Source organism: Quercus suber, unplaced genomic scaffold (assembly GCF_002906115.3).
Source record: "Quercus suber isolate HL8 unplaced genomic scaffold, Cork oak 2.0 scaffold_252, whole genome shotgun sequence".
In the NCBI taxonomy this organism is placed as follows: Eukaryota; Viridiplantae; Streptophyta; class Magnoliopsida; order Fagales; family Fagaceae; genus Quercus; species Quercus suber.
The window spans coordinates 7,567-19,810 of NW_027069708.1; the positions used below are offsets into that span (position 1 = coordinate 7,567).

At 34.5% G+C, this 12,244-nt stretch overlaps 1 protein-coding gene and 1 non-coding gene across 2 annotated transcripts; both read left to right on the forward strand.

Annotated features, from left to right (window-relative positions):
• The first annotated feature begins 1,204 nt into the window (after positions 1 to 1,204).
• Positions 1,205 to 3,459, forward strand: LOC112015453 (phosphate transporter PHO1 homolog 3). Its single transcript, XM_065780962.1, is given in 6 exon segments — positions 1,205 to 1,790; positions 2,394 to 2,641; positions 2,644 to 2,738; positions 2,836 to 2,884; positions 3,087 to 3,158; positions 3,313 to 3,459. Coding segments are annotated over 6 exon segments (1,197 nt in total).
• Positions 3,460 to 3,553: 94 nt separating this feature from the next.
• On the forward strand, positions 3,554 to 4,372 carry LOC112015451 (uncharacterized). The gene is made up of 3 exons (XR_010631916.1): positions 3,554 to 3,666; positions 3,916 to 4,174; positions 4,268 to 4,372. It is a non-coding gene; the product is annotated as an uncharacterized LOC112015451 (transcript).
• The last annotated feature ends 7,872 nt before the right edge of the window (positions 4,373 to 12,244 follow it).

Here is a 12,244-nt window from a genome sequence, read left to right on the forward strand (position 1 = left end):
AAAAAAAAAAAAAAAAAAAAAAGGAAAAAGAAAAATCCACACCAAGCAAATTTATTGATCTTATCCACAAATAATTGTGGACACCATGAGACGGAACCTGGAATTTGACTTAGGGGACAAAATGTGAATCAAGATTACTAAATTTTGACCTTGACCTTGACCTTGACCTTTCAGTCTTTCACCATATTCAATTCTCAACTGTTCACAGTGCGTGGTGAACAAATTTTTGTACGGGTCGTGAGTACAACAGCTCATCAAACTTTTCGTGTCCCCGTATACATGTAGTCTCTGTCACGTACCCGTAGAAGAACCTTAGCCAATAGTGGCGGAGGCACGTTATGCATGGGCCATGGCCCCCCAAAATTTGAACAAATAGATCTCACACTCTCTCATTTAAGAGCTGGCCCCTCCATGAGAAAAATTTGGCCCCTCCTCCAATACGTAGCCATAAAAATGCCCCACCTCAAATTCTTACTTTTCATCTTTTTGACTTTTCTTCTTCTTTTCTAAGACTTGTCAGCCATATCTCACATTTTTTTTTCTTCAGTGAGACCATATCCCATAGCTATTCAAGATCTATGTTGTACTGGTGTGGGAATTATCATCAGAGAGAAGAGAGACTATGAGGGTACAATATATATTAAACTACTAGTGGGAATGAAATTGATTTTGAATTTAGTTGGGATGAATGAAATTGATTTTGAATTTATTTTTGACCATAGTAGTCTAATTTGGTTGAATTTAATTGCTATTTATTTTATGGTTGCTTATAGTGACTTTGTTATATTTAATTTCTATAAATATAATTTCTTATAAATGTAGTCTAATTTTGATTAAATTTAATGTTTTTTTCTAAAACTAATGCAAGAAGACATGTATATATGTATATATGTCAGACTTTGTATTTTTTTTTGAATTGCAAATCAATATGATAATATTACCTCGGCCCCCCAACCAAAAATATCTAGCTACAACCCCTGGCTAACACGTCTGCTCGCTATTCATTAGAAATTTTACTGCATGAATTTTTCACGAAGAAACATAAGATCCAGCCTACAGGGATTGTCCTCAACATGTGTGTGTATATAAATAGATACAGAGAGAGAGAGAGAGATAGTACTTACATCAAAGGTGTTCTCTTACACTCCCTAAGAAAACTATAGCTCACTGTTGTTTGGTGCTGCAATAAAAGGCTAGAAAAACCATGAAATTTGGGAAGGAATTCACAGCACAAATGGTGCCTGAATGGCAAACAGCATACATGGATTACAATCAACTTAAATCCCTTTTGAAAGAAATCCAACGCTTCAAGCAAAGAACCAAGCCACCAGCAACCCCAGCTGGCCTTAAACGAAAGCTCACACTTTATAGAGCTTTTAGTGGCTTAACACAAAGATACAACCACCCCACAAGCCCATCATCAGCTTCTGATGACATTGAAAGCCAAGCCATTCTTGTCAATTCTGTGAACCATGGTGGTTCGCAAAGTTATCAAACTTCGTTTCTCATGTCTTCCGATGAAGGTGGTGAATATGAATTGGTTTACTTTAGGAGACTTGACGATGAATTCAATAAAGTGAACAAGTTTTACAAGGCTAAAGTGGAGGAGGTGATGAAGGAAGCAGCTATGCTGAACAAACAAATGGATGCTTTGATTGCTTTTAGGATCAAAGTGGAGAATCCTCAAGGGTGGTTTGATAGGTCTGTGGAGATGACTCGTCTTGCTTCTGATGTTGCTGCGTCAGCAGCTGCATTGGCTGCTTCTACACCAAAAGGAGCCAGAGCAAGTAGTAAGTTTTTGAAGCTTTTTATTTATTAGTTTTTTTTTTTTTGGAAGCCTTTTCGTACTGTTGTTAACCGCTAGTGTTACACTCGTTGAAAAACACTAAAATTATTATCAATTTTACTGTACAAAGTTTACAAATTAAACTAACAATGGACTTCATTGGCGCCCATATCAATAACACAAAATAAATTTCTAAATTAGTTTTATTTATTTATTTTGCATTAAAAAATGATGCATCGCCAAGAGCCCCGTAGCTTCTTGGTACTTTTCTTTATGAGGAGATTGAACGGGGTCGAATCTCCCTTTCTCATTACTATAATTATCGAATTAAAAAAAGAAAAAGAAAAAGTATAGTAGTAAATCAATTTATACAGTTTAGGTAATAAAAGTTGTAGCAACTGTAATATCACTTTGGGACAGTGTTTTGGTTAGATATGCAACGTGTTTGTAGTGTGGAGTGTGAGCTTATTTTACTAAAATAGTGGCTTGTTATGACCATGCTTCACTAGTTTCATATTCATAATAAGGCCAAGAATATCAAAGTGTTTGCAGATTGATATCAATTAGTAGAACTCTGCAATAACTAAATCTAATGCTCCATGATCAGGAAGAGTTCCCATGTCCATGGACTTGATTGAAGAGGGTCCGAGCAGCCATGGACCATCATCAGATGAATCAAGTGATGACAGAGAGAATGAAATTGTCAACCAAATGGTTCAAGAACAGAGGCTAAAGAACATGAAGGGAACTAGACCAGCTCCTCTTGAAATACTTAGTCATGTGAAAATGAACAACACTCTAGAGACTCCTCGTTCAACCATTAAGGGCTTCCTCAATTATCCTGTGCAGACTGAGCTGAATTTTACACGGGAAATTTGAGGAAAGTTGAAGATCAACTTAAGCGAGCTTTTGTTGAATTTTACCAGAAGCTTAGGCTTCTAAAGAACTACAGGTACTATATGGTAGTTTATTATTAAATTTGGTTGGATTGATTTGCTTGTCTTTCTTTCAAATGAATGCAGTAAATCATTTTGCTTTGAATGATACAGCTTCTTGAATATTCTGGCATTTTCAAAGATCATGAAGAAATATGATAAGGTATTTCCCCTCAAAAAAAAAAAAAAAAAAAAAAAAATTTGTATATAGCGTGCATTTGGATGAGAATGAGAACTTTGTTGATTTGCTTATTGTTGAATATGTTTAGATACTAAAAAAAAAACTGCTAGCAAACAGACACTACTCTTATTCCCAAGGTTTGGACATTGATTTTGGTTCTTACGTTTTGGGCTTAACATTGCAGATCACTTTGAGGAATGCATCAAAATCCTACGTGAAAATGGTGGATAACTCCTCCCTTGGCAGCTCTGATGAGGTAAAATTTCTCTATTCATTAGCAAAATGCAAGAAAGAAAGGGGAGACCAGATCATTCATTATCAAAAGTGCTTAACCTTTAGGCTTTGCTTACAAAAGGGTTGCTAATGTCAATTACTTTCCTTCTAATCTGATATTCCATTTGCCATTTCAGATTACCAAACTTATGGAAAGGGTTGAAGCTACATTCATCAAACATTTCTCTAATTCTAATCGCACCAAAGGCATGAAAATCTTAAGACCCAAGGCAATGAGGGAAAGACATGGGACAACATTTACCACTGGTAAGATCTTTTATTAGGATGAATTAAACTTCTTAATAGTGAATTGGGACCAATTCTGACATCAATTTCTTTCCCTTGAATTTGGTCTTTGTAAAAACTTCAGGTTTTTTGGCTGGCTGCACAGTAGCTCTGATTTTAGCCCTTATTTTAATCATTCGTGCACTCAACGTCATGGATAAGCCAGAGGCAACAAAGTACATGGAAAACATGTTTCCCCTTTACAGGTATATGTCTTCCTAAATTGAATTTTTAGGATTTTCTACTCTAATACCATGATAAAAGATCATTTGTCCAAAAGCTTAAATAAATAGAAAGTGATGACTTTAATCATTATTCTAACTTAACAAAACAAACAAGACATTCTAGTATTAAGTCGTTTTAGCTGAGTAAAAATAGATTCAAATGAACATGACTTCCATTTCCAACAATAGGGATCTATAACTCATTTGTTTCACATGTTGAACTCCTTGCAGCTTGTTTGGCTTTATAGTTCTACACATGATTATGTATGCTGCCAATATATTCTTCTGGAGGCGATACCGAGTCAATTATTCCTTCATATTTGGATTCAAGCAAGGACCCGAGTTGGGGTATCGAGAAATTCTCCTCCTCAGTTTTGGTCTTGCAGTGTTAGCACTAGCCAGTGTGCTCTTAAACCTTGACATGGAGATGGATCCAAATACAAAAGATTATGGAACATACACCGAACTTCTGCCTCTAAACTTGGTTTTTGTAAGAATTATCAAACTTAATTGATGATTTCCTCATTTAACCTCCGAATACATAGGCAGAACCTAATCCTGTAATTCCTCTCTTTTTCTGCAGCTTGTACTCATCATATTATTTTGCCCATTTAACATCATGTATCGTTCAAGTCGTTTCTTCTTCCTTACATGTCTCTCTCACTGTATTCTTGCCCCTTTGTACAAGTATATATTGGTCAAGAAAAAGTAATGCATAAGATTAGTAAGTTGAACTGGGGTGGTTTGTATGAAGTATGAACATATATTGTGAATTTCTTTCTACTGCAGGTGACGCTCCCAGATTTCTTCTTGGCTGATCAGCTCACTAGCCAGGTTGGTAAATTGTTGCATGTTGTTTATCAATAACCTAAGAATAAAAAGAAAATAATAATCCTTATAAACTGATGTGTTAACTTAAAAAATAATAATAATAATAATAATAATAAAGAAATTGATATACAATGTTATTAATTTAGCACCAATCACATTCATTGTTCATCAGTTTGGAAACCATTTTTAGTAAAAAATTTAACAGCTTTACGCATCTCTTGTCTATCTAGAAGTCCATGATATTGATAATTTTATTCTTCTTTTGCAGGTGCAAGCCTTGAGAAGTTTTGAGTTCTACATTTGCTACTATGGTTGGGGAGACTTCAAGCACAGACATCACACCTGTGGAAGAAGCGATGTATACAAAACTTTCTGTTTCATTGTTGCTGTAATTCCATACTGGTCTCGACTCCTTCAGGTACGAACCTTACCATTTCTTCTTCTTATAAGTTTAGGGACAAAAAAATTCACAACTGTAATGGTATCATATTGGAATTGGTGTATGTAAAAGTGGTTATGTAAAAGTGATATTACACCAATTATAACTTAATATCTAAGAAAGTTGAGAAAAATATTATAAAAGCTTTTTGTGGGCATACTTAATTTTCTTTCATTTGTTTTTTCAGTGCCTCAGGCGCCTGTATGAAGAGAGAGATCCTATGCAAGGATATAATGGCATTAAATATTTTCTGACTATTGTGGCTGTTATCTTGAGGACTGCTTATGATCTTGATAAGGGAATGGGTTGGAAAACATTAGCCTGGATTTTCTCAGCCATTGCAGCAATTGTTTCTACATATTGGGACCTTGTTATAGATTGGGGGCTTCTTCAACGTCGATCTAAGAACCGCTGGTTGAGAGACAAGCTCTTAGTCCCTCATAAAAGTGTATATTTTGGAGCAATGGTAACAGAAAAATGATAACAGTCTACATAGCTTTTGAAAGATGTTATTTATTTTAAAAACTTAAAATAAACATAAAATCAGCTCAAAGATATATGTTAATCATTAACTATCTCAACCTTACCTGTCTCGTGTCTGTGTCTGTGTCCATGACTCCATGTGCAGGCTTCTTAGCTTTTATCAACATCTAACACAGTAACACTACTAATTTTAACTTCATGACCATGCAGGTGTTGAATGTGTTGCTAAGGTTTGCATGGATGCAGACTGTATTGGGTTTCCAAGTGTCTTTTTTACATAAAAATTCCTTAATAGCCATTGTAGCTAGCCTAGAGATCATTCGTCGTGGCATATGGAATTTCTTCAGGTAACAAAGATTTTAATAAGTCATTTTGGTAAAAAAACTTCTTTAATTTTTGTGATTAACCTAAATTTTTATGCATAATTGCTCAGACTGGAGAATGAACATTTGAACAATGTTGGCAAGTACCGAGCTTTCAAGTTTGTGCCACTACCCTTCAACTATGATGAAGATGAAGATAAAAATGAATAGGTTGTTTCAACTTTCTACATAAATAGGAGTAATATATTATATATAAGACTTAAGGAAAATGAGGAGAGTTCAAATTATTTTAGATACTACAAAGGATTTTTTTTTTCATGGGAGATGTTGACAATTGAGATGGAGGCACATTAATTTCTTTGTGAAGGCAGTCCATGACCACGACAGTCTCACATGATGTATTTATGTTGATAAACTCAATTTTTATGTTATTTTTTCCTAAATAATAATAGATTTTAATCTTTCATTACAAGAACGCATAATTATTGGAGTTTATCTGACCTTATAAAACTAGTTGTAACAAAAAACTTTGCTTTTGTTATTAAGGTTGTTCTACACTACTATCAATGCATGCTTTCCTCAACACACTATGGTTGTCCAAAGGTTGATTTGGGTTGAGTTTGTGCCCAACCCAAACTTGATCCGACCACTTTGGGTAGGGAAAATCATAACCCACAACCGACCCGAAATGAGTGTCAGATCTACTGGCTTGGGTCCATCGGGTGTCAGATTTACATTTTTGAAGAAGAGTGTGTTTCACTCTTGCTTATTTGATTTTTTTTTTTTCAATTTTTATTCCAATAATCTAATTTTTATTTTTTAAAAAATATGTTAAAATAAGCTAATTTTTAGCTTTTTGTCACAAATTTAATATAAAAGTTACTAAAAAATAAAAATTATATCTTTTAATAAACACTATGCAAATAATCTATTCCCAAATATACAAATAATGAAAAAAAAAAAAAAAAAAACAAAAACAAAAGAATCTTATACTGTGGTTTTATTAGAATTATAGTTAAGTGATTAAATATAACTTATCATGGTATCAAAGAAAATAGGTTTTGAGTTCAATCATTCTCATTTATAATTTTTAAAATTCCACATTTAACTCCGTTTATTAAAGAAGAGTTTAAGCTCACACGTGATGAGAAGTGTTAGAATTATAGTTGTCATATAATTCACAATTTCCTAATATCTTAATCCACAAAATTGAAAATATCTAAGTTCAGTTCTTATTCTCCCATTCTGAAACCTTGCATTTCCTTCAATGCCACACATGGTGCCAAATTAATTTCTGATATGTATGTAAACAAGACAATTATATTCATAATTCATTACAAGCCACCTCCTCACACAACACGTCTCATCCAAACCAGCTCATAAAACTTGAAATTTTGTGTTTACAAATACAGTGAGGGCTTTGGTAATTTTTATTTTATTTTATTTTATTTTTTAACACTCACCAAAAATCACATGTCCAAAAATCTTTTTTTCCCCTTAGAAAATTACATTCTTCTTCCTCTTTGTCAGGCCAAAAGAGAGAAAAAAAAAATTACAAGCATTGGGTATTGAGGTAATGAGGTCTTTAGATCCAAGGATGACTTTAGGTACATACGAATTTGCTTGATTAACTACTTTTTATTTTTATGTTTAATTATAATTGATTGATTTACTCCTTTCCTGCATTGTTTGCAAAATTGACCTTTAAGAGCATTAAAATTTTGAAAATATTCATTTGCCTAAAGTGATTATGAGTATGTTTGAAATTCGCTTATTTTGTTAAAATTAAAAACTTTTTGCTGAAAGTACTGTATATAAAGGTAATTTTTTTTTTTATAAGATATAAAGCTAAAAGTTAGTTGAAATAGTATAGTATGACTCATGAACTATTCATCTGCCTAAAGTGATTATGGGTATGTTTAGGATTCGTTTATTTTGTTGAAATTAAAATTTTTTTTGCTGAAAGTACTGTATATAAAGGTAATTTTTTTTTATATAAAGGTAAAAGTTAGCTAAAATAGTATAGTGTGACTCATAGACTTAGTTTAGGTCCAGTGCACTGGATGCACTGGACCTAGTAAAATGATGACACATGTCCAAAATGAGACACATGTCATCATCTCAACAGATCTAATATTACTGGACATTGGACTTAATCCTGACCTCAAAAATAGTATCACAAAGTACAATGAGACATATAAATAATTCCAAAAATAAGTAGGTCATGTAATGAGTGCTTTTAGAGTACTCATTAATAATCAATTTTAAGAAAATGTTGATACTATTTTTATAGGAAATGAAAAAAATTGTCAAAATATTAATTATTTTTTTTTCATTTCTTATAAAATTTTTTTTTAAATAGATTATTAACTAATATTCTAAGAACACTCGTTAGGATTTTTTAACTAGTAAAATAAATTAGTAAAATTAATTAGGTCAAATAGTATGTAAAAATTTCTAAGCATAATAATTAGTTTGATTATTCAGTGGTCAATGGGGTTAATTTTCTGTTTGAAAGTCATAATGATGTAAACGACAGGAAATGACAAAAATAAATTAATATTTCTTGGACGTTGGAAACTTTGCAAAGAATGGTCAAAGAACATGCCTGGCAACTCTGACAGGAGAGAAAAACAAGTGAAAAAGTTACGTGGCTTTGAAAATGAACAGAAAATTTAATAGTAATGGAAAAATATCCCTGTCAAGTGTCAACATTAATCATTCTTCATTTTCTCCGATGTTCACATTTTCAATAGTGACTGCTATCCTATTTTCTATACCCAAAAAATGACATTTTTACTAAAAGAAAACCCTTTTATACGGCAAACAAATTCATAATTTTTTTCCCAACTTTTTTATGTGATTAATTGTGTGCTGTAAAAAAAAAAATTAATTTATGTAAAAATAACAAATAATTAATCATAATTTATGTTATGTTATATATAAAAATTGGAGTAAAAGTTGTTAACAATTTATGTTGTATAAAAAAGTTGTGGGCAAAAGTTGTGTTATATATAAAAATTGCAGTAAAAATTGTGAACAATCTATGTTATATATAAAAATTATGGCAAAAGTTGTGAATTTGTACTTATTAATAGAGTTAACTCTTTTTTTTTAATTATTATTTATTTTACGTTAAAGCCCACATATACATGTACGGATGTACGTGTGAGCTACCTGTTCATTTGAATTTTCCTTATGAATCTTCCACGAACAAAACATGAGCTAATACTATGGTCCTCAACATGTACATATATAGGGAGACAGTTGCATCAGAAGGAGCACTTAATGTATCTCATCAAGGTGTTACATTACACTCATTTACTATAGCAACTAGCTCACTATATATTTCTTCATTTTGTGCTGCAATAAAAGGCACAAAAACCATGAAATTTGGGAAGGAATTCACAGCACAAATGGTGCCTGAATGGCAAGAAGCATACACGGATTGCAATCAACTTAAATCCCTTTTGAAAGAAATCCAACGCTTCAAGCAAAGAACCAAGCCACCAGCAACCCCAGCTGGCCTTAAACGAATGCTCACACTTTATAGAGCTTTTAGTGGCTTAACACAAAGATACAACCAATCCACAAGCCCATCACTAGCTTCTGATGACATTGAAAGTCAAGCCATTCTTGTCAATTCTGTGAACCATGGTGGCTCACAAAGTTATCAAACTACGTTTCGCATGTCCTCCGATGAAGGTGGTGAATATGAATTGGTTTACTTTAGGAGACTTGACGATGAATTCAATAAAGTGAACAAGTTTTATGAGGCTAAAGTGGAGGAGGTGATGAAGGAAGCAGCTATGTTGAACAAACATGAAAGATTACAGAGAAGAACGAAGAACAGAGTATAACAAAGAGAGAAGAGAAAGAGAGAAAGAGAGAAAGAATTATTGAATTGAAACAATTGTATTGATATAAAATGAATTTCACACAAATACAGAGACTTGTACACTATATATATACATAGTATTGTGGAGGGAAAGTTAGTTACAGACTGAGTTAAATATAACTGCCTCTTACACGTGCATACGTGCCAGACTTAAGATATCAATATACCAAAGACTAAACGACACCGTTCTATTTAGTCTTGCACTTGTGCCTTCTTTATATCTGGAACTACACTTGCTTCATCTTCAATTTCCTCAAGCTTACAAGTGCTCTTAGCACTGCTTTCATCCCCCCTCAAACGAAATGGGAATTTCCACATGAGTTTGGAAGTTAACCAGTGAAAACGTGAAGAAGGCAACCCTTTGGTAAAAATGTCAGCAAGCTGATCATAGGAAGAAATAAATTTGACCATGAGATCCTTCCTGAGAACTTTCTCACGCACAAAATGGTAGTCCACCTCAATATGCTTTGTTCGAGCATGGAATACAGGGTTAGAAGCAATTGTCAAGGCACTAACATTATCACACCACAGTAAAGGAGGAGTAGAGAGAAAAATTCCCAAATTTTTGAGAATCATACTTATCCAATATAATTCAGCTGCAGTAGAGGCCAATGCTCTCAGCTTCAGTGGATGATCTGGAAACTGTGGACTGCTTCTTAGTAGACCATGTAATGGGGCAATTGCCAAAGAACACAACAATGCCAGAGATAGACCTGCAATCCACTGGGTCTCCAGCCTAGTCTGCATCACAGAATACGTTTGGCAGCTTGTAGATGGTTCTGAGTGGGAGAACACATGTATTGGCAGGCTTGTTGAACAGCGAAAGACAAATCAGGTCTACTAAATGTGAGATATTGAAGGGCACCAACAAGACTTCGATAAGAAAAGGGGTCAGACAAGGGAGAACTATCATTGGGTAGCAAGTGTTGATTGGGAGAACAAGGAGTCTTGCAAGGCTTGCAATCTGTCATGGCAAACTTGGTTAACAAATCAGTAGCATATTTGGTCTGATGCACAAACAAACTTGAAGTAGTGTACTCAATCTGCAATCCAAGAAAGTAATGAAGCAACCCAAGGTCCTTAAGATCAAAGGCAGAACTTAAAAGCTTGATAATGGAAGCAGTGAAAGCCTTATCATTCCCAGTTAAAATGATATCATCTACATACAACAAAAGGAACACCAGATGACTAACATGTCTGTATATGAACAGATTACCATCAGCCCCAGAAGCCAAGAAACCAATGTGAAAAAGATGAGTGGTGAATCTGTCATACCAGGCCCTAGGAGCCTGCTTGAGGCCATATAGTGCCTTATGATGAAGAAAAACATGAGATGGGAACTGAGAGTTAACATATCCTTGAGGTTGCCTCATGTACACTTCTTCCTTCAAAATGCCATGAAGAAAGGCATTACTTACATCAAGCTGCCTTAATTCCCAACCATGATGCACAGCTAAAGCCAGAAGAAGTCTCACTGAAGTAGGTTTAACCACAGGACTGAAGGTTTCATCATAGTCAAGACCATGTTGCTGCAGATAGCCCTTTGCTACTAGTCTAGCCTTATATCTAGCTATGGATCCATTAGCATGCTTCTTCAGCCTATACACCCACTTACAAGTGACTATATTCTTGTTAGAAGGTAAAGGAACCAAGGACCAAGTGTGCTGCTTTTGGAGGGATTGAAATTCTGAGTCCATGGCAGCCACCCATTGAGGGTGTTTAGCAGCAACAACATAGGAGGGAGGTTCAGTCACAGAGTAGTCAAGCTTAACATGTAAAACTTTAGGCTTATATATACCATGCTTAGACCTAGTAACCATAGGATGAGAATTATGAGAAGCAGGGATAGATGAAGAGGGAGTTGGATCCGAAGAATGAGAAGGAGGAAGATCAGTAGAATGGTCAACAGATTTAGTAAGGGAAGATGGTGGATTAGGTGGATGTGGAACTATAGGAATGGGAATGGAGGCTTGTACTAAAGATGGAAGTAAGGAAGAAGTGAGGTCTAAAGAGGTAGATGAAGGAATAAAGGCAGAATTGGAAGGCAAATTAGAAGAAATGGGACTGACAGAATCAGAAGGAGTAGAGGATGAATGAGGAAACCAATGAGAGAAAGTAGTGGAGAAAGGAGTGGTTGGATCAGTAGAGAATGAAGGCTGAGCAAAAGGAAACAATGACTCATTGAAAAGGGCAAAACAAGCAATGTAAATCTTATTGGTTGTAGGATCAAGGTAAATGTAGCCCTTTGACAGTGGAGGATAACCAAGAAAAATGCACTCTTGAGACCTTGGCTGAAGCTTGTGTTTAGTATATGGCCGAAGATAAGGATAACAAGCACAACCAAAGGCCTTGAGAGCTTGAAGAGGAGGTGGTGTAGAGTATAGAACTTCCCAAGGAGATTTGAAGCATAAAACAGAAGAGGGTAATCTGTTAATGAGAAAAACAACAGTAGAGAAAGCATAGGACTAGTAATTGTAAGGAAGATGTGATCTATACATTAAAGAGAGACCAGTTTCAACAATGTGCCTGTGCTTTCTCTCAGAAACTCCATTTTGATGAGGAGAATGAGGACAAGAGGTTTGATGC